The sequence below is a fragment of the Gossypium hirsutum genome, chromosome A05 (genome assembly GCF_007990345.1).
Source record: "Gossypium hirsutum isolate 1008001.06 chromosome A05, Gossypium_hirsutum_v2.1, whole genome shotgun sequence".
In the NCBI taxonomy this organism is placed as follows: Eukaryota; Viridiplantae; Streptophyta; class Magnoliopsida; order Malvales; family Malvaceae; genus Gossypium; species Gossypium hirsutum.
The window spans coordinates 2,177,051-2,198,700 of NC_053428.1; the positions used below are offsets into that span (position 1 = coordinate 2,177,051).

The window sequence follows — 21,650 nt, forward strand, 5'->3', positions numbered from 1 at the left end:
TAATGTAAATGTTAAAGTTACTATTATGGTAATTTTAAAAGTCGCCATAGTTGGTCAATTAATGACCAAAAAAGAAAAAAATAAATAGTTGAATAATTATTTTATAATTTTACATATTTAGGTAATCATAAAAGAAAAAATATTAATAATTAACTCATCATTTATAACTATTCATAATTAGATAATTAATAAAAAATTTACTAATAATTAACCCACTAAACTTTCTTTTAATCGGGACTGTGAAGTATCATTTTAACGATTTTTTTTTTCAAGCAGAAACTTTCACCCATGAAAAAGAGTTAGTAATAGCAATTCAAGGTGGAAACCAATAACTGACCCAATCCAAACGAAGAGACAAGCTAACTCAAGTCCCAAAGCAAAAGAAATCACCGAGGAGGCGAGGATACTAATTCTTAAAAATTTACTTATTAAATTTAAATATTTTAAAATATGCACATATTTATTAATTTGGTTTTCTTATCATGAACATGAAGCAATCATACCATGAAAATTTGAAAAATTAGGGAAAAAAACACAAGTAAATAATAATACAAACATAAAAATATTTTATAAATTATAATAATAAAATTATTTTTTTATGTTATCCATGTCTATCTTATGATTCATATTTAAAATCCATGATTGCTCCATCAATTTTCTAACTGTCCAAATGGTTTTCTAACAAAATTTTTATCCAATCAAATTGATTTTGTACTAGTTCAATCTGGATTATAGATTTTTATTCAACTAATTAATTTAGGGTATGTTCTGTAGTGGTTAAAAAAATATTTCTGGCTCCAAAAGCACTTTTGAAAGAAAAATTGTGTTAAACAATTTGTTTTTGAGTGAAATTTTTAACCTTTTCAAAAGTTCTTTTCAAAAACACTTTTAAAAAGAAAAAAGTAAAATTTTTAACTTTTCCTCTCTCAAATTAGTGCTATATTACTCTTTCACTATTCCAATAACATAATACTTTCTCTTCTTCTTTTTCTTGGTGTTTAATTACAAATGTATTAAAATCATTAATTAAAAATAAAAAATATTTTTTAAAATACTAATTACAAATATTTAATGATTATATTTAAATATTTAAAATATAGTTTATAAATTCTAATTAAATTTTATAAATAATTAATATTTATTAGTTATAAATATTTAAAATTATATTTCATATATTAAAATATTAACGACAAGTTATAATAATTTTTTAAATATTTTTACTAAAATACAATAATATTAACTAATTTAAATATTATTTAAATACATATTTGTTACTTGATAATAATATATATAAAATAGACAGATTATTTTTCAAAAGTACTTTTTGACAATAATGCTAAATACTCAAAATTTAAACCAAACTTTTCAAAAGCATTTTTTCACAGTACTTTTCAAAAGCATTGCCAAACTAGCCCTTAGTCCGATTCTAACAACCATATATCGTGTTACTTTAACGAAGTTGTTTTTTCAAGCGGGAAACTTAAAAGGCCCAACCCAAAGCAAAAAGATGGACAAGCTAAGCCTAACCCAAAGCGAAAGAAAACAACGGCTATTGGCCCAACTCTAGATCCAATGAAGCCAAGCTTAAAAGGCCCACGAATCGTTGCATGAGCGTAGCAGACAGCAAACAGGCCACATGCCTTCTACCAATAATAAAAGGTAATGAAGAAAAAATCTTTTTTTTTCTTCATCATGGTTGTCCTTAACCCTCGAAATGATTTAAGTCAAAATATTGCACACCCAAGTTGTTAAATATAGTTTTACGCCATTTTTTTGTCATCGAAGAGGAAGATTTGCAGCGAATGAAACAGGGGTAAGAAAACCCAAATCACGTAACAAGTTGATTTGATTTTACATTCAATTTTTCAAGTTTTGGTTCAAATAACAAGAAGCTCATTTAATTTTATATTCAATTTTTTCCGGTTTTAGTTTTGAGATGCTCACAGTGATTTTATGAAATCTCAATTATATATATACCAATTGGATGGTTGGACTAATTGATTTTTAATTCAATCGATTAATTGATGTGATTCCGATAACATTAAATTATTATTTATAAATTTAATAATATAAAAAATAAATTTAAAAAGTAGAAGATGAAACTTTTATAAATAAAAAAATATGCACTACAAGAGTGTAAACACTTGAGTATATTTTAAAATACTTTTATAAATTTTATAATTTCTTTAAATTCGCTCATTGTGCACCATCATCCATTCTTAATGCCGTTTATAAAAGTTCATACTTGGATGGAATCTATGTTTTAATTTAAACAAACAAAAAAAGCTTGATAAATGGTAAAGTTTAAAGATTAAAATATTAATTCTTCTCAAAATATTTTATGGGATAGACACCCAGCCAGACGCCTTTAAGTTCAACATGCTTACTGTTAGATATGATACCTGAAGTCTAAGTGGAATCTGTAATAGCAACAAGGAAAATCTTAGCATGCGCATTTAACTACCGAATTTAGCATAAAATCCTATCCAATTTCAACCATAATCTTTCTTTCGGTGATGGAGAAAATAAAGCAGCAATTGAGGTTATCAATGAACCAGATTGCGAGCTGCCCTTGTCGAGAAAACCATGCTTGCTAGTTGCGTGAAATTTTGACTCCACCTTATAATTGACTTTCAACTTCACTCTGCATCTAACTGTTAAGATTTTTTTTATTTATTTGTGATTTAAATTATTTAAATTTTAAAAAATTATAATATTTGCTTAACTTTTACTTTAATAATGACACATGATTAAATATGGAATAACCTGGTAATGACCCGTCGAATATTTTATTAGATACACTTTGTGATGGTTATTCGTCTAAAATTATTTGTAAACAACCTTTTACAAATTTCTCTAAAACCATCTTGGAGCCACTTTAGAGGTCATCTACTACATATCTTTTGTGGGGATCATTGAGAGACCACTAAGAAACAACTTCGTACAGTCTGAATAATGAAAATATCAAAATAAAACCATATAGCATTACACATTGCGACAATTGATCTCTAAGTCCTTACCATCTAACAGAGCATACAAAAGTCTACCAATTGTATTATCTCTTAAGGTAAGTGACATTATCAAATAAGAGGTATTCTCTTATACGTACACCAAAGCATGAGCAACAAGAATCTCTTCTCCTCCAAGAAAACCCAAAGGGTTCCCATTTATTTCCTTCCTCCTCTCATCCTCTCTCTCCACTTTTAACCTGCAGCTTTTCGCCTAATGTAAGTAAACTGGTCCTGGAATCACCACCTTCCTTTTCTCTTTATGGAACGACCCAAAATCCGTGGGCACCAGAAAAGTGTGTTATCGGGCCTCCGTCTTAGTGAAATAAGTTCGAAAATAATTATTAAAAATATTTATGAGTCTAGTAGTGTGTTTAATTAGGTTTTAATTAAGTAAATTTAGCTTAATTGAGAGTAATTAGTAAAAAGGATTAAATTGAGTAAGGGTAAAAGTTTAATTATAGATTAAAGAAAAATTACAAGGACTTAAGAGGAAATTAAACCATTTCTTATAGCTGAGGCGGTTTAACGTGGAAAATATCAAAGATTTTATTGATTAAAAAAATATATATTTATTTAATAATTAAGTATATTATATTATATTATATTATATTATATTATTATATATATAAAAGAAACAAATAAGTTAAAAAGAAAAGGACATGAAAACGAAAACAGAAAAGAAACAGGGGAGAAAGAAGAAAGAAAAGAGGAAATAGGGTTTATGAAGCTTGGAGTTAATTGGTAAGCTCAATCAAGTCCTTTTCTCATAATTTTGATATTTTATAAGTCTTAAAACAAGTTTTTGATGAAATTAAGTTGTTAGTTTGGAAGTTCTTAGGTTTTTAAACAAAGTTCATGTTGAATAAAATGATGAAATAGGGGTTTAATTGAATGAAATTCAAGTTAGAGTAGATATAAGGATTGAATTGCAAAGTAAGCTATAAGTTTTGTGTTTTAGGGACTAAATTGAGGAAAATTCGGAATTAAGAAAATATGTTGAAAATTTAATAGTTAAATTTGAGTTTAAATGAAATTTGAATAGGAACAAGTTGTGAATTGGTGTTATAAATTTGGTTATTAACATTTTACATCAAAACAGTTTTGGGAAGTAGCAATGGTCTGACTTTGAAAATTCACTAAAAATTTTATAAATTGAACTAGAGGATGAACAAAATATGGAATTAAAGCTTATTGAGTCTAGTTTCTTATAGTAGAAACAGTGTAAGCAATTAATTGATGAATCAAGATATATTTGAAATTTTGTAATACTGGTTCGGGGTGATTTCGAGATGCCCTGTTTTAACTTTGTAAAATCATTAAAAATTGTACAAAAATTATTATGGAGTGTAATTTATATATGTGGACTCCTTAATGAATCTAGTTTCAAAATAAATAAACAAGAACCTTATTCGAGTTCTGTACAATGAGATAATTTATTTTTAGTAGAGAGAGGTCAGAACTGTCAAATGAAATAATAGGGGAGTATTTAACGAATAAACTGTACTAAATGGCTAGACCAAAAATTCTGGAAATTTTATGGTTAGAAGATATATGAGTCTAGTTTTAAGAAAAATTTACGGATATTAATTTGGAGTTTCGTAGCTCAATATATAAATAATTTAGTAACAATGACTCAAGTAGACAGCTTAATGGTGAAATTATATATATACATTAAAAATGGTTAAATTTGCAAGTTTAGGCTCATGAATTAAATTGAATAATGTTGTATTGATGATTATAAATTATTATTTTCGTAGCCAACAAAGAACCTAAAGCATCAGCATCGAAAGGAAAGGAGAAAGTCATCGAGGACTAAAACGGGAGAATTACGGTGTGTATTACTATAATTCGAATTTTAATTATTATTGATTGCTGAAATTTTAATTGTTATGTATGGTAAATAAGACTTGAGGTAAGTATGTGAAATTGAAATTAGAAAAAGTAAAATAATACCCTATTAACTCGTCGGACTAGATTCGATACAAATGGCATGCCATTGGATTTGTGATGAAGAGATTGTAGTTCGGCCGAGAAGATGTTTCTGTTATTATATACTTCGGTTTATCCGAATAGGCATTTAATGCCTTATTGGTGTGTTTGGGAGGATATATTATACCGGTGTGTTATGAAGGATTTACAATATTCCGGGTGTGTTTGGGTTGGATATTCTGGTGTGTTTGGGTGGAAATCCGCGTATTTGTCATAGTCTGAGCTTTGTTAATAGGGTAAATAATTGAAATGAAAATTTGAAAATGAGGTTATTTGTTAATAGAGTAAATGATTGATGTTTGTAATTTATTAATGTTAAATAGTCTTGGATTATAGTAATACCACTGAGTATATCCATACTCAGCGTACGGTTGTTTTCGTGCGCAGGTTAGTAGAAGTCAAGTGTCCCGGCTCAGCATCCAGAACAATCCCGACTCCAACACAAACTTGGTGATTTATATTTTTCTTTTGGGTAAAGGTGGCATGTACATAGGTGTTATTTAGTCACTTGAATATGTATATTACTTTGGGTAGTGAATGATGAATTATAAAATTTAGATGGTTAAATGAAATGGTAAGGAAAGTACATGATATTTTGATACATTAACATCAAGTTGTTAAATGAATGAAGTTTTTAATCAATTTTGAATGATGCTATAATAGTTATTAAATTAAAATTTTGTTAATAATATAAATATTAGTATATGAATGTGAAATATTGGTGTTGGTTGTTTTGGTTTGAATTTGCAGGAGGTTTAGGTAAAAATAAGCAGAAATGCTGCCAAAATTTTTATAAAAAAATTTGGAATACTCGAACAAGTCCCGTTCTACTTTTAATACGTGTTTGAACTTCGAGAGTTCAAGATAGGGACTTAATTATTATATTATACTCTGAAAGTTATATTAATTGTAAATTATTCGTAAGTTTTTTGATATGTCCGGTAATGCCTCATAACCTCGTTCCGGTAACGGTTTGGGATTAGGGGGTGTTACACTTTATTTCCCGTTGTTAAATATTTCTATCGGTAATTTTTTGAAATTTTTTATTTTATAAGTAGTATAGATATTATATTCGAAGTAATAGTCTTAATCGTTTATTAATTTTACTGATTTAATCCTAATGTACCGCACTAATTATACGAAAAAGAAAAAGAAAACAAATAGGAAGAAGCAAAAATTGTTATTTACACATTGTTTCTCCTCCGGTATTGGCATACAAATGATTGATTTGCACCTGAATCCTTAACCAAACCCCATCCCAAATTCCTAAATTCTATGCCTACGGCTAATCCCGTTTTCCAGCGCTTGATTCTCTTTTCTTTTCTTCAAATTCCTCCGTCTCCTCTTTCGAACAGAATCTGAGAATCCTGTTTTCCAAAATCCAGCGGATATCCCAAAACTCAATCCGAAATAGAATGATCGTGCCAACACAAAAGCATGGAGACACAACGTCCCAGGATGTAAAACCTTGTTTTCTGTTGCTTTGCCATCAACAAACAACGATTCCCGAAACTAGGCTGCCGAGGTTTTTGAGACCTGAGACAAGGATTGGATTTGGTGCTTGAAAAAAAGCAAGTAGCATTAGACATGGCGGATTCTGAAGGCGAAGCTTATGACACAGGATTGTTTTTGATGTTGATGATTCTTCCTCTGCCTTGGCGAACGAATTCAAATGACTGCTTGAAGCTTTATATAAACGTTTGAAGATAGTGGCCCCCACGTTTTTTATTTTAGATTACGTGTACTAGTCAATTCCTGGAAGCTAACCTCCTTTTTTTTTTGGTATGACATTGTTGCCCTCCGTGTTTTTTAAGAAATTGGCAAATATTATTTTATTTTTCGGATGAAGTGGGGAAGGTAGCCTTGATAATTTTTTTTAATATTTATTTATTTAAATAATTTGATTGACATATCAAATTAACAATTAAATAATATTAAGAAAAGGATCTTTATGAAATGATTTTTTAATATTTAAGAATATATTATTGTTAATAATTATTTTGTTTAAATAGTTTGATTAACAAAAAAAATCATTATCCTGGACTTTCTATATGGAATTTTTTAGACGAAGTATGGGGAAAAGTTGAACTAAAAATTAAGATCACCGATCTAAAGTTTTTCTTTTATTGCATAATATAAGAAGATAACACTATTAAAAAGAAAAAGAAAAAAAAGTGGACAAAATGATAAATTTCTATGAGTAGCATTTGTCATGGTCAAAAGAATACTTGGGCGATATAACCGACAATAGATGAAGTGGCGAATTTCGTTATAGGTATCATAGAAAGGAATTTAGCTTACTTAGCTTAAAATAATCTTTCTTTAAAGATAACATCAGTTTAAATCATAAATAATTAAAAAAAACTAATTATTAACTTTTGTTCAAAACATTATTAATAAATATTATTTAAAAAATTTCACCAAAAAAGATTTTTTTTAAAAAAGAAGAAGCCAAAACAGAGGTTTGGCAGAAACTTCCATCTTACTTTTCTTTTCATAAAAGAATCTAGGGAAGAGATGGGAACAAATTCAATTTCAAAGTGTAATGAAGGAACCAGATCAGATGCCGCCCCCACCACATTCGATCACCGTCTATCCCCCTACGTGGCATTCTTGTCGTCATTTTGCACGTGTTTTCCGTGGCGGCCTAAACAACTAGCTGGGAATAAGAATATAAATTTTATATAAAGAAAGAAAGTAGAGCTGAACTCACTGTTGAATTGACTATCAAAATCTATGTTATTTTGGGTAGAAATTTTGATATATTTATGTATCATAACTATATTTACATATCTGGATACCCAGTTCAATTCAGTGATCAAACCGCTTCTAGACTTTATGTAATCTTCTTTTTTTGCTTTCGGCTGCTGTGGAATTGAAATTTGATTAGAAAATATCACCCAATTTGGGACCCACCTTATCTTCAAAGCGGTAGGTGGGCGTAAATATTTCTAATATGGGCAGCGGTTTTTGTCGTCTGTTTCCCTTGTGGAGGCGGGGCCAGCCGCTCCGGCTCATGTAGAGCCCACAAACGAAATAGTGCAGACTCTAAAGGGCCTTCCCAACAGCAACAATTATTAGTATGAGTAGGAAAATTGGTAGAAGGGCCGGGTTTTGAGTTGTATTTGAAAGTTCGAAAACCGCTTGATGTATGAGTTAAGTTTGGGTTCGTAGAATAAAAGGATTAGCTTAAATAAGGTCTTTTTTTTTGGGGTTTAAATTAGTATCCAGTTTTCAACAACAAAACGCTAATACTTTTTTGTAGTAAAGATTTTATGTGTAACTGTATGAATTTTTTTATTGTATTGAATCACTGTTAAAGGTTGATGTTTATGTACCTATATTTTGTATCCTAATTTATTTTAATTTATGAAATGTTTTATTTTGACAAAAAAAATTGTCTATTATAAATTTATTTCAATAGTAATAAAAAATGTCCTGATTAAAGTGTCGTTTCATTGCTTTTTATAAATTCAGAATCACTAGCTCATTTTGTTTGCCTTTTTTTTTATGAATTTTTTTTTATAATGCCATAAGATAAGGTTTTTTTTTTGTTCATACTCAAATGGTTATATTTGAAGTTGGAAAAAAAGAAAGATAGCCAGAGTCACAATGTATAGACAAAGTTTATTATTATATCATCAAGATTGAATAATATTTATTTAATTTTTTAAAATTATGAATAAATTAATGTTTTCCGTATATAAAATTTATACTTACTAAAACAATCACTCAATTTTCATATTATATAAAATATTAAAAATATAATTATTAAGTGTTACAGAAAAATGGGAAAAAATTAAACACACTTAATAAATTTAAAAATAATATGAATATATTCATTTTTATGCAAATTTATGAAAATCCGCCACGTCCTACTCAAGACCAGATCTCTTGCTTCCTAATTAGTCTTTTTAAGGGAAATGGGAAAGTTGCAAAACTAAATAATAATAGTAAGAATAATAACAGCAACTTGAACAAACATTACAACGTTACTTATCATAAAAGATCAGATGATTATCTAAAACTCTACCCAACTGATGCATCATAACGTTACTAAATGCATCAATTTGTTTTATTTTTTAACTATATAAAACTTAAAAATAAGGTACATGTGTTTTCAAATTTCAAAGCCTAAAACTCGACTCAGCACATGAATGAACTCAAGAGGTGCAGTCAACTGAGGATAATGCCTATCAGCATTAATAAATTCCACAGTTGCTTCCCCTTTGATCTTCTTCTGCATGTAGTATGCAACAGAATTTGGCACCACAAGGTCATTTTTTACCTGAACAATGGTGCATGGAGTGGTAACCTTCTCCAGAGTTTCCCTTTCATCGCTGCGAAATATTGCTTTGGCTAATGGGAGCACAAATTCTGGGTTCATACTCTTCAGGCATTTAAAGTAGTGTTCGATGGAGAGGGGATCATTATTGTCCACAAGAAGCTTAGCAAAACTTGATGTCCAATGCTCGTAATCTGATTCTATGCTTGACATCATGTTGTCAATTGCTGCACCATCAAATCCTCCTTCGTAATCATTTGTAGTAATGTACCTGTGTTTATTAATTTAATAGCATTAGAGGAATAAAATTTTAATTTTGAATTAATTTTAACAAAATACATAAATAATTATATTTATCTAATTAAAATTAATTTTATACATATACCAAACTAAAATTTATGCAAAAGGGTTCTTTATACCGTAATAAATTTTAAATAATTTTACACATTTATGTAATTTTATATATGATTTCTATTTTAATAATTTAACTGTTAAATTTAACAATATATTTATATTTATCATACATATAAATTTTTAAATTGATTTAATATATTTATATCTAAAATATAATAGTTAAATTATTAAAATATTATTTATATTATAAAATAATGTAAAACTACCTCAAATTTAGGTATAGACTAGATATTTTTCCGATAATATAATTTAACAAGTGGGAGAATTTTGAAGCACGAAAACACATGGGACAAGCGGACCCAGATTTATCAGTACACATTTATTGTTATTCTGATTTGAAAAGAACATAAATTTCTTCTTCTTTTTCTGAAAAAAAAAAGAAAAATATTCAGAAAATCCATTTATTCACAGAGAAGAATATGCCGAAAAGATGATTGAAAGTATACAAAACAGCTGACGGAAATCATGGAAAGAAAATCGAATTAGGCAAAGTTATTCAAATTGTTCATTGTCAATAAAGAAAATTCGTGACCATATATGTTGCATATAAAGCTTTTTTTTTCAGAAAAAATAAAGAAAAAGAAGAACAAATACCTAGGAGAAGATCCGACAAGTATGAGTTTGCTAAAAAGTTGAGGTCTTTTAATGGAAGCAATACATCCGATCATACCAGACATAGAATGGCCAACAAAGACTGAGGAAGTCAAGTGGAGTTCATCCATAAGGGCTATTAAGTCATCAGCAAAGGCATCAAAGGAGGTGTATTTCAAAGGATCATAGAGGTTGGGATCTTTGACAGTTCCAGAACAAAGCCAGTCAAAAAGGAGAACATGATAATGTTTTGTCAAGTAAGGAAGGATTTTGTCCCAGAGAGATTGGTCTCCTCCGAACCCATGTGCAAGAATCATGGTCTCACTCCCCGACCCAATTACTCTTGCGTTCATGGCTGCTTTAAGACTCGTTTGTAGCATCGACATGTTTGGCCAGAGAAGAGAGTCGGTGATGTCTGTTGCTGGTGATACTTATAGGCACCGAACTAGGGAGTGGTTTAATTATTACTTGATTGGTTTTAATGAATCAAGCTAGGTTTGTTATATAACATGATTGGATCTCACTTGGTCTAGTTTAATTATAAATTAGACCCACTGAATTTGTGTGCAACACATTTCTTATAAAACTAGTTGTTTGATTTACTTTAATGCGATTGGGTCCATTGGGACCTTATTCACATTTCTCATTGACTTTTCACTTTATCTACGATAAACCTTAAAATATAAAAATAAAAATAATTATTTGATTTATAATTCGTGTTTTTAGAATTCACAATCATTATTAAAAATGTAATAAGTATTTTATTTGTTTATAAATATAAATTTTAATTTTTTATTATACATGTTAAATTCTAAAATTGTTTATAAAATTTTAAAAATCTCTACAATTTATGAGATAACTTTCCTAAATGCTCGAGAATTATACAATATGATGATATAGAAAGTTGTTGCAAAGTTATAGACTTTTTTGAAGGTTTTTTTTTTCTTCTTTTCACATTCTTTTAGAAATTAAATATAATAAAAATATAAATAAGATATTAATATTAGTAAATTATTTAAATTTAATTTAAAAAAAATTAAGCTCGATTCAATTCTTTAGTCCAAATTAATAAAAATCAACCACATCCAATTTAAAAACAAGATATCTAAATTACTAATTAATATAGTTAAAATAAAATAATATTAAATCCAAAAAGGATAAATAGTGCAAAACTAATAGACAAACATTAAAAGACAAATAACTAAAATTAGAACCTTAATTATCGTATCAGACGACGACTGGGTTCTTTTTTCTTGTGACCTTTTTTTCTTTATTTTTTTAAATAATTTTGACTTTTAATTTTTAAAATCTAGTCTTTTAGATGGAAAAAGCTGATTAAAATATTAATCAAATATTTTAAATTCAACTTAAATAATTTCAAATCATGCTAGTCGAATTTTCTATAATCTCTCTACAGCTCATATTTATAATATTTTCACAAAAAATTTTATATAATATTAGTATTTTAACCATTTAATCCTTAAATTTAAAAATTAATTAAAATTACTTTACGAAATAATTTTATTTAACTATCAAGTTTATAAATCTATCGTAAAAAAAAACAAACTTTGGCCGAAGCTTTGGTTTGCCAATAATGGGTGAAACGGTTTTGCAAAGTGAAAAGAACATATTTAAAATAAATGGATTTACCATATAAAGCCATTATTTCATGTTTTTACGTCTGTTTAATACAAATAAACTTATAATGATTAATTTTTTGTAACTTTTATAATTTAGTTCTTTTTACTTAATTATGTATCCAAACGTTAAATTTTTTCAACTAAATTTTAATATAATACTATATTAACACTATAAATATTAAATAAATAATAAAACAACTAAAATTAACATACACATTCAAAGGCAAATAACTAAAATTAGGACCTTAATTATCTTAAAAGACGATAACTGGGTGCGTTTTTCTAGTGACCTTTTTTTTACATTGATGTTATTTTTTAAAATTTAATCTAATTCCATTTCTTTAGATGAAAAAGGCAAATTATACTATTAAAATTTTAATGGCACTAACATAAAAATTTAAGTGACAATTAGTGTGTGATTTATAAAATTCAAAAAGATATGTAAAAAATAGTAAAAAAATCAAAATATCATTTGAAAAGCTCTTAAAAGTTTTTAAAAATAATTACTTGAATTTTTATGCAGTCTACCATATTAATGCTACTAAAATTTTAATAGTTCAATCACCTTTTCCATTTATAAAAAATTACAATTTAACTAAAATTTAACAATTGAGAGTAGAAGTAATAAAAAAAATCAATGTGATAAAAGCGATATATATGTATATATATTAAGGGCTACCATGTCAAAAATATCTCACAACTTTATTTTATTTTTATTCTATAATTGTGGGTTTATCATAAAAATAATTATTGCAGATTTTTTGATTGTTTAGAAAATTAGGGTATTATTCTCTCTCTCCAAAAGTGATCATGTTAGATGATAGGTTTATTATACCTGTGACATATGATATATTTTTTTTAAAAGAGAGATTTGACTAGTGATAATAGAGGTGAGAAAAACTCGAATCAATTTAAAAAAAATTGAAAAATAAATTTCGAGTTAATTAAATCGAGTTATTTGCTTTCTTCAAGTCAATTTGAATAGGTAATTCGAGTTTCGAGTCGAGTTGAATTTTACAATTCGAATAGTAGATTGGTGAAAATACCCCTTTGGCCCCTATCAGTTTTGAAAATGAGTAAATTGATCTCTTTCAACAAAAAATACAAAATAATTTTTAAAATTCAAAATATTTATAAAAATTTCAAAATTTGTGGTTTCTAAACAATTATAAAATTTTTAAAAAGTAAAGAACATATAAAAATTTTAAAAATTTAGAATTTTCTAAAATAATAATTTTAAGACTTAAATAAGTTAATTAACGATTGAAGTTTATTATACTAAATTATTTTTTTTCCTTATTTTACTTTGAAAAAGTTTTCAAATATATATGGTTTCAAATTTATATGCTAATTATATTGTAAGCAGATTTTAATTTGACATGTTTAACTTTTTAATTTAACTTGAACAATTTTACTTGACTTGACTTGACTCGACTTAAATTTCATTTCACTTGACTCATTTCGGAAAATATTTAAATCGAGTTAAGATAATAAAATAAGACTTATCAACTCAATTAATTCAAAATTTTTTTCTCAATTTAATTCAACACTAAACCTTAAGATGCAATTCACACGATTTTGCTATGATAAACCTTTGAAATCGATAATAATAATATTAATAAAACCAACTCGTGAATTTAGCTTCTTTTTGCACCAAAATACGAGACCTACATTTAAAGCGTGTGTAATTTTCTTTTTCTAAATCACAAGCTGTGAAATCTGGTTAAACTACCATACGAAATAACGATTTCACTAAATAGATCACATTTAAGTTCATTTTTTTAAAATTCAGTTGGTACCGTTTAATGTGTCGAAAACATTTGTGGGACTAATTTTTCCTAATAATAAAAAGTTAGATTATTTTTCTAAATAAAATTTTAAATTACAATAAAAAAAAACCCTAAAGGGTACAGACTACATAGTTTAAAAATTCTTCTTGGATATATTTTCTCTTTCACGCATATACATTCACATAGATAGCCATTTCTGATTTTATCTTCTTATATGATCAAATTTCAAAGTCTAAAACTCGACCCAACACATGAACCAACTCAAGATGTGCAGTCAACTGAGGAAGATGCCTATCAGCCTTGACAATCTCCACAGTTGTTTCCCCTTTGATCTTCTTCTGCATGTAGTATGCAACAGACTCCGGCACCACAAGGTCATTTGTGGTCTGAATTATGGTGCATGGTGTCGTAACCTTCTCCAGAGTTTCCCTTTCGTCGCTACAAAATACTATTTTAGCTAATGGGACCACAAATTCTGGGTTCATACTCTTCAAGCATCTTAAATAGTGTTCGATGGAGAGGGGATCATTATTGTCAACAAGAAGCTTAACGAAACTTAATGTCCAATTCTCGTAGTCTGATTCTATGCTTGTGATCATGTTGTCAATTGTTGCACCCTCTAATCCACCCTCGTAATCACCTGTATTAATGTACCTGTGTTAATCAATTTAGTTGCATTAGAAATAGAAACTAAAGATTTAAAGAAGGAGCAGTTTTTTTTTTCTAGATTTTTTTGTTTGTTTCAGGAAAGTAAAGAAAAGAAGAGAAATACCAAGGAGAAGCTCCGACAAGAATGAGCCTGCTAAAAAGTTGAGGTCTTTTAATGGAAGCAATGCAGCCGATCATACCAGACATGGAATGGCCGATAAAGACTGAGGATGTCAGGTGAAGTTCATTCATAAGCGCTATTAAGTCATCAGCGAAGGCATCAAAGGAAGAGTATCCAAAGGATCATAGAGGTTGGGATCATTGACAGCTCCAGAAAAGAGCCAGTCAAAAAGGAGAACCTGGTAATGTTTTGTCAAGTAAGGAAGGATTTTGTCCCAGAGAGATTGGTCTCCTCCGAAGCCATGTGCAAGAACCATGGTCTCACTCCCCGACCCAATTATTCTTGCGTTCATGGCTGCTTGAAGACTCATTTATAGCTTCGACATATTTGGCAGATATTGACAGAGAAGAGAGACAGGGAGCTGAAGCTGAAGCTTGTTTTTTCGGTGCTGTCTGCTGCTGATCTGAGTTTCGGTTTATAGGGCGTAGTTTAGTTATAAAAAAAAAAAAGAACACTAAAAGGACAACTTTTTGCCGTTGGTATCTTGTTCAAGAAAACCTTGTTAAAAGACTTTTGGATACTCAAACGGTTAATCGCACTAAACTGTCTCAAATTATTTTTAATCTGTTCTTAAATTTTAAAATATTATAATTTATTTTTATAACAAAATGTAAATTACAAACTTAGACGAATAGAAATAAATTTTTAAAAAATATATATATTTTATAGTAAAAATTAAGCGAAAAAAAATCATTTTTGAGCTGAGGTATTAAAGAAATATAATGTAACAATTTTCAATAAAAAATAAATGCATTTTAATCATTAAGACCATTTGGTTACTTACTTAAATTCGACTCAAGATTCTTTATTGTTTGAAAATGAAATTGTGAAATTCAAAGATTTGGGAAAAAAACAAACAAGGAATAAACTGAAATCTTGGACATTATGACTATCTATATCCTTCAATTTTTTTTTTGAGAGTATATCCTTCAAATGATATTAGGTAAAAGGGCACATCAGTTGAACATAGACTTATCTCAAAAAAATAAAATAAAAAATCAACGTAGATTTTTTGGTCTAATAATCAATCAAACATTATAAAAGTCGTAAAGCTAATTATGAGTTCTGGAAAAAAAAAGAAGAGAGTAAAGCTGATTTCCTTTGCCTCATGTATATTAAAAACGAGGTTTTAATGAATCAGTCTATCTTAATTATATAATAATAGAATTGGATCTCACAAGTCTTAAAAATTAATAAAAATAATTTGATTTTTTATTTATTAATTTCTTATCCATATATGTGATTTTGAGGAAAGAATAAGCAAAATAGATAAGTTCGGGATTTATTTTTATTCATAGGAGACGGTCCTTGAAGATGCTGACTTCAATATACACAGTGCATTTTATATATAATAGTTAGAAGGGTAGAAGGTTGAAAAATAAAGCAATAAAACTTTGTTATGCATGCCTGAGAGGTTTTCAAGGATGGCATGGTTAAGATGATTGAGAAACGATAAAGTGAAATTAGTAATGGGAAAGGTGGGGAGGCTGAAAATGATTGAGCAGCCAGTTACTTTGAAAATTAATTTTTCAAATTCATATTTACAATTAAAAAATAATTTTTTTATGGTTGGAAAATAAATATATAACTTCCCGTAATCTGATAAAGGTTTGTATCAAAATTAAAATTTGAAAATACGAAAAAGCATGCAAAATTGACTTTTGAGAGATTCCATTTTCAAATGATTTAAGACCAAGTAACCACCAGCCATTACTTTTCTTCTTCCTTTATTTAGTTTAAAATTTTAACTGCTTCTGGTACTTATTCACATTTTTACTATTTTCTTCAATTTTTAATTTAGTATTAAACCAAAAAAAAGAAAAGAATTGAGGGATAATTTTATTGTTACCATTTTCTCGCTCTAATTTAAGATTTTAACCCTACTGTTAATTTTGTTTGGTATGTTGAATGATGCAAATTTTCTTTTTTAGTAAATCTGATATATGGTTTCTCCAAGATACCAGAATTTTTGTTGTAAAGTGAAGCTTCTTGAAGCTTTGCGTAGAGTTCTTGAGAAAAATTACATCTGAAAGAGTTTACAGTCTAATACATACATGCATATGCCTAGATATACATAGAAGCTCTGGTCTTGAAATTGAGGTTACTGTGCTTCAAGTAATGTCCTGAACTCCCTTTAGTTTCATTTGACTCCAACAGATTTTGTAGTAGAAATGCGTGATATTCATTGTTCGGTGGAATCATGATATCGATCTGAATAGGCCACAAATGAAAAGAGGAAACTTATCATCATGATTGGACGGCTGTCGGTTGAGGAACATCGACTAAACGCTCTATCATCTGGAGCTGATCATAGGGAGCGATCTGTGTGATGATAAAGAAATTAAAAAAGTTCATATTGGTGTATATGCAATCAGATCCTGCTATATGTGATTTTCATGGGTAGCTAAGTGCATGTCAGCAGACTATGTTACGCCAACTCTTTCGTTTTTTTATAGTAATCTTGTCCACCCTTTGAGTATATGAAAATATTAAGCATAACCGTATTTGTTACTCACCCTGAGTCTAGCATGCAGAAGTTACTGGCCAATCCGTTTTATTAGTAGACTGATAATGCTGGAGGTTAAGCAAAAAGCATGGAAGTGTAGTTCCAATACTGGCTTACTCCGTTGTTTCAATTGCAAATTTTCACGAACCTCTCAGTTATCTTAATGTTAGCATTAGGTTAGACAATTTCTTGACTTATAATAGCATCTATCACTCTGTAGAACTGTAAAAAAAATCATAGTCATCCAATGCAAAAGAAAGACAGGAGCAAGTTAAGTATCACCTGGCTAAATCCATCTGGCCACGTAATTGACACAGCATAGTTTCCCATAGGTCGAATTTCTTCAGGTTCAATATCTTCTGGAATGTCACCGTACTGCAGCTTTTGCTCTCCGGTCCACTCATCCTGTTTTAAATCAAGAAAAAGAAAGATTGAACAGAAAAAAAAAAGGATGAAACAATAGTTAAAGTTGAAACTTCTGTCGACAGCTAAGTTCCACCACGTGGAGGACTTGCTGAGGCTATCGTTTCTTCAACTAGAAAGATTTAAATAAAATCCATTAACTAGTAAGAAAAACATACTTACCACACTTTGGGCAGAGTGGTCATTCCGTCTTACTGTTGCAGGATGCAGAAGGAATTCTTCCTCTGAATCCGGTACCTTAACTCTTATGGCCTTGATGGATTTGTCATATGTAACTGCTGTTGATACTAAAACCAAAGAGGATATAAAAGGAAAAAAAAAAAGCATTTTTATATTATCAATGGCAACTTGAAAAGGATTAAGTATCGGGCAAACAAAAGACAATGTAAGTACCTTGCTGGCGAATCTTGGCACACTGTTGCACAACACATACTCCAAGGTTCTGAAACGTCTGGGCAACTTCACCTTGAGGATCAGCCACCACTTCAGGTGTTCCACTATCACCAGAAGCAGAAAGCTGCAAAAATTAAATGTAATAAAGCATAAACTTGGGTAGGATTTTCAGCACATACAAACATTCTAATGGAGTACTCTTGAGTTTGCAATAACGCAATGGAAAAATACACTTTACTATATAAGCACAAACATAAATCATCGGACATACGGTTGGTCTAATGGGAAGATCAAAAAGATGAGGGATCCCAAACTGCTGGACAACCTGCAAATCCAGTAAAATGCTCGGTTACACAATTTTTATTTTGCGCATAAAAGATTTACGAATAATTAGCGGAGTGTGAACACTATAAATCACTACACTATCTATTAGGCATGAAAGTTAACTTCGGGAAAATATAACATGCCTGAGAGCCTGAACCTCGACCAAACGGGTAGTAGCGTTTGCCATCCGCATCAAAGTGACTCATATTTTCAACCACAGCAACACATGGTACCTATATGTTTTACCCAGCAAGACGTATTTGAAAATATGAAGCACAAAAAAAGGTTAGACCAAGTGATAACTAAAAGCAGGTAGAGAGTATAAATTGATTTGAAGTTAGGCGATTGTATGGCATAAAAAGAGAATCTTTGTCTGATATACATCAGCTTATTTGTAAAGTATGGTTAGGTTGTAAAGATAAAGGGGAAACCTTAAGTTTGGAAAACATGCGAACTCCTTTGGCAACATCAATAAATGCTAGCTTTTGAGGGGTGGTAACAATAACAGCCGCTGTCAAAGGCACTACCTGACATTCATTTTAAGCAACATTAAACATCAAAGCACTGACTTTAAGAAAAGACGATGAATTGCAGTACAAGCAACAACTTTAATGACAGGGAAAAGGGCGATCCTGCAAGCCATATATGTCAATATATATATGTCTATATATATGTGTCTATATATAATTTTAAGCTATATATATGTCCACTAGGGCACGATGTGCATGGCAATATGCTAATCCTTAAAATTTTCTTCTATAAAAAGAAGAAAAATAGTAGAACTATATAGAAGATTCTATTAGGGGGCAGGAAAGAAGATCATAGAAAAGAACCTGGCATAGAGTAAGCTGGATATCACCAGTTCCCGGAGGCATGTCAATAACAAGATAATCAAGCTCTCCCCTACAATGTAGAAGATCATAGCAATGCACAAAAAAAGAAAAAGACAATCATAAAGTTATGGATTCATCAATGCTTCGAAATGATCTCAAATAGCATATTTAATAGAACACCATAGACCATACCACTCTGAAGTTGTCAGAAGTTGATCGATGACCCCTGAAACCATTGGACCTCGCATTATTGCACGACCTTGTCCAGCAAATCCAAAGGATACCAACTTGACTCCTAAATAATCTGTTGGGATGATTGTTCTCTTTTCTGGGTTCTATCGTAAGATTTTAAAGAGTCAGATTTCAGAATATTACCTATGTGCATGAAAAATAAATTTCAACTCTGAAAACTACCATCTCTAGCAATCGATTTTCAGGGGAGACCATTGTTGGTAAACTTGGTCCATAAACATCAGCATCAAAAACACCTACTCTGGCTCCCATTCCAGCCAAAGTATACGCAAGATTTACAGCAACCGTTGATTTTCCTACACCTCCCTACAGAGTTTTTGACAAACAGGAGTTATGAGAAAAATAAACAATGCATTCAACATTACTCATTTTAGCAAGGTCACAACAGATACAAACATATTTGTATACCAATAAATTCAGACAGACAATAACCAAATGGTTCTGAAACATTTACCTTGCAACTTGAAACCGCTACAATATTTGAAATTCTCCGCAAACCTGCTGGAAGATCTCCGGCAAAAATAGGTTTGGCTGGTTGTGCTGACATGGTCACAGCGACCTTCTTCACCCATGGAAGCCTAGCCACCACTTCATTTGCTTGCTGCTCAAACTGTCATGCAATGAAAATCTCGTTAGACTTGCCATTTCAATACTGTCCCAAAGACATATATTTCCATTTGCAAATGCATGTGGTGGTAGACATAACAACATAGTTCATTGAAGATGCATTACCCAAAAATAGTCTGCACACTGCAGGCATGTCCGTAAAGAACAATATGCACAATGTACAAGCAAGAAAAGGATAATACCAAAATCAACAACCACCTAGCCTAAATAAGTTTTATGTTTCAAAAGAGTACCATAGATTTTACTAGTTAGTTTTAAGTGAACATATGAAATAAAAGTCTACCCTTCCAAATATACGTCAGTTGTTGATCAAACAGTGGTGATTATGTGATTTACCATGTCCTTGATTGGACATGCTGGTGTTGTAAGCTCCAAACGGAAGGAAACCTGAAATGTGAAATTGAAACTAATTTTAGCAGGTGTGTTTTTTTCCAAGTCTTTTTAGGGTATTTTACGGAAATCTTCAAACATATTTCTAAGTGACCTCTCCTGAAGCTTCATCAATGAGCAGATCTTTCACAAAACCACAGGTGACAATATCTGTTCCAAAGTCTGGATCAATGATTTGAGACAAGGCTTTTAATACATCACCTTCAGCTGTTCCACTTGATGCTGCTGAAGAACCAGCTGCCATCAACCAAATAAAAGTTTAGATGACTTAAAACAAAATCCAGAGAACACCTTAAACAATAATGTTACTCCCAAGTCCTAGACCATAAAAGAAAAGGGGTTGCAAGGGTTTCCTTGTTCAAGCAATAACAGCAAAAATTGCAACAAAATTACTAGATCAGTCCCTATTTCCTAACCTGATAGGATATGTTTATATAACTGCAAAGGATGGTAGACACCGATAAGAGTAAAGCTTTACATAAATATTTTATTTATTAAAGTAATTATTTCACTGTAATTCAGAGACCAAATTAAGCATGCCCTGCATGAAGACATTCAAGCTTTACAAGAAATACAAACACAAATATAGGATATAGTATAATTTTCCAGAAAACGAATAGTAAAAAGACCCAAAACATAAGAAATATAAACACAAAAACATTAAGCAAAAAACCAATATCATCCATTTTAAAGTCATTCCAAAAATTAAGAAAAACCAAATAGATAATCATGCTTCCCGCCAATGTTTTCAACTTGAAGAATCCCCCGGCTTAAAAAGAAATGCACTATTCATGTTAGGTTTTTTCATAATAAAGGAAAAGGAGGAAGTTTTAGCTTTCCTGTTCCTGGGTTTAGCTTTGGATAATAAAACGGAGTATCATTACCTTCAACTGAGGTAGCTTTTGTTGCACAGAAGCTAAAAAAGTTTCTTTTATGCGATACCCATATCGACCTTTCCAGCTTTTGAGGCTGAAAGGAACAATTGGCAGTTGACAGTTGAAGACATTTCTCAAGTGAAAGCAATCCTACAATAAAGAAACAGAGAGTTTTAAGTAAAAACTGAAACTAGTTTCGATAGTTGTTGCCAGCATGAAGCTTATGGTTTAAAAAAGGAAAAAAAAAAGTACCTCCTTTTGAATTTCGGTCTGAAGTTTGAAAGGAGAGATGTGGCCAAGATGGAGCGTGGAGAAGTTGCATTGTAGAGAAATACTGGGAAGGGAACTTCTCTTTTTTTCAGTGTTAACAAAAAGAAAGCATAAGAAGTTAATGGTCGGCCGTTGTGAGCCTCACATTTCAGTTGTTCGAATGATAATAAAAATTAATGGTTCAAAATCTCATCTTTCTGGACCAAAA

The 21,650-nt window shown here is 30.0% G+C and overlaps 2 protein-coding genes and 1 pseudogene across 2 annotated transcripts; all 3 read right to left on the reverse strand.

Annotated features, from left to right (window-relative positions):
• Nucleotides 1–8,973: 8,973 nt before the first annotated feature.
• Nucleotides 8,974–10,838, reverse strand: LOC107907234 (strigolactone esterase D14). Its single transcript, XM_016834515.2, has 2 exons — nucleotides 10,294–10,838; nucleotides 8,974–9,556 (listed from the first exon to the last, which is right to left on the reverse strand). The coding sequence occupies exons 1-2, from the start codon at nucleotides 10,674–10,676 to the stop codon at nucleotides 9,121–9,123; spliced, it is 819 nt and encodes a 272-aa protein (XP_016690004.1). The 5' UTR covers nucleotides 10,677–10,838; the 3' UTR covers nucleotides 8,974–9,120.
• A 3,030-nt stretch (nucleotides 10,839–13,868) lies between these two features.
• LOC107942293 (strigolactone esterase D14-like) lies at nucleotides 13,869–14,973 on the reverse strand (annotated as a pseudogene).
• A 1,542-nt stretch (nucleotides 14,974–16,515) lies between these two features.
• LOC107942284 (fe-S cluster assembly factor HCF101, chloroplastic) lies at nucleotides 16,516–21,595 on the reverse strand. Its single transcript, XM_016875912.2, has 15 exons — nucleotides 21,425–21,595; nucleotides 21,182–21,322; nucleotides 20,392–20,534; nucleotides 20,244–20,294; nucleotides 19,735–19,890; nucleotides 19,443–19,586; nucleotides 19,221–19,363; nucleotides 19,029–19,098; nucleotides 18,627–18,722; nucleotides 18,339–18,428; nucleotides 18,143–18,196; nucleotides 17,872–17,995; nucleotides 17,641–17,765; nucleotides 17,338–17,460; nucleotides 16,516–16,871 (listed from the first exon to the last, which is right to left on the reverse strand). The coding sequence occupies exons 1-15, from the start codon at nucleotides 21,492–21,494 to the stop codon at nucleotides 16,797–16,799; spliced, it is 1,605 nt and encodes a 534-aa protein (XP_016731401.1). The 5' UTR covers nucleotides 21,495–21,595; the 3' UTR covers nucleotides 16,516–16,796.
• Between the last annotated feature and the right edge of the window lie 55 nt (nucleotides 21,596–21,650).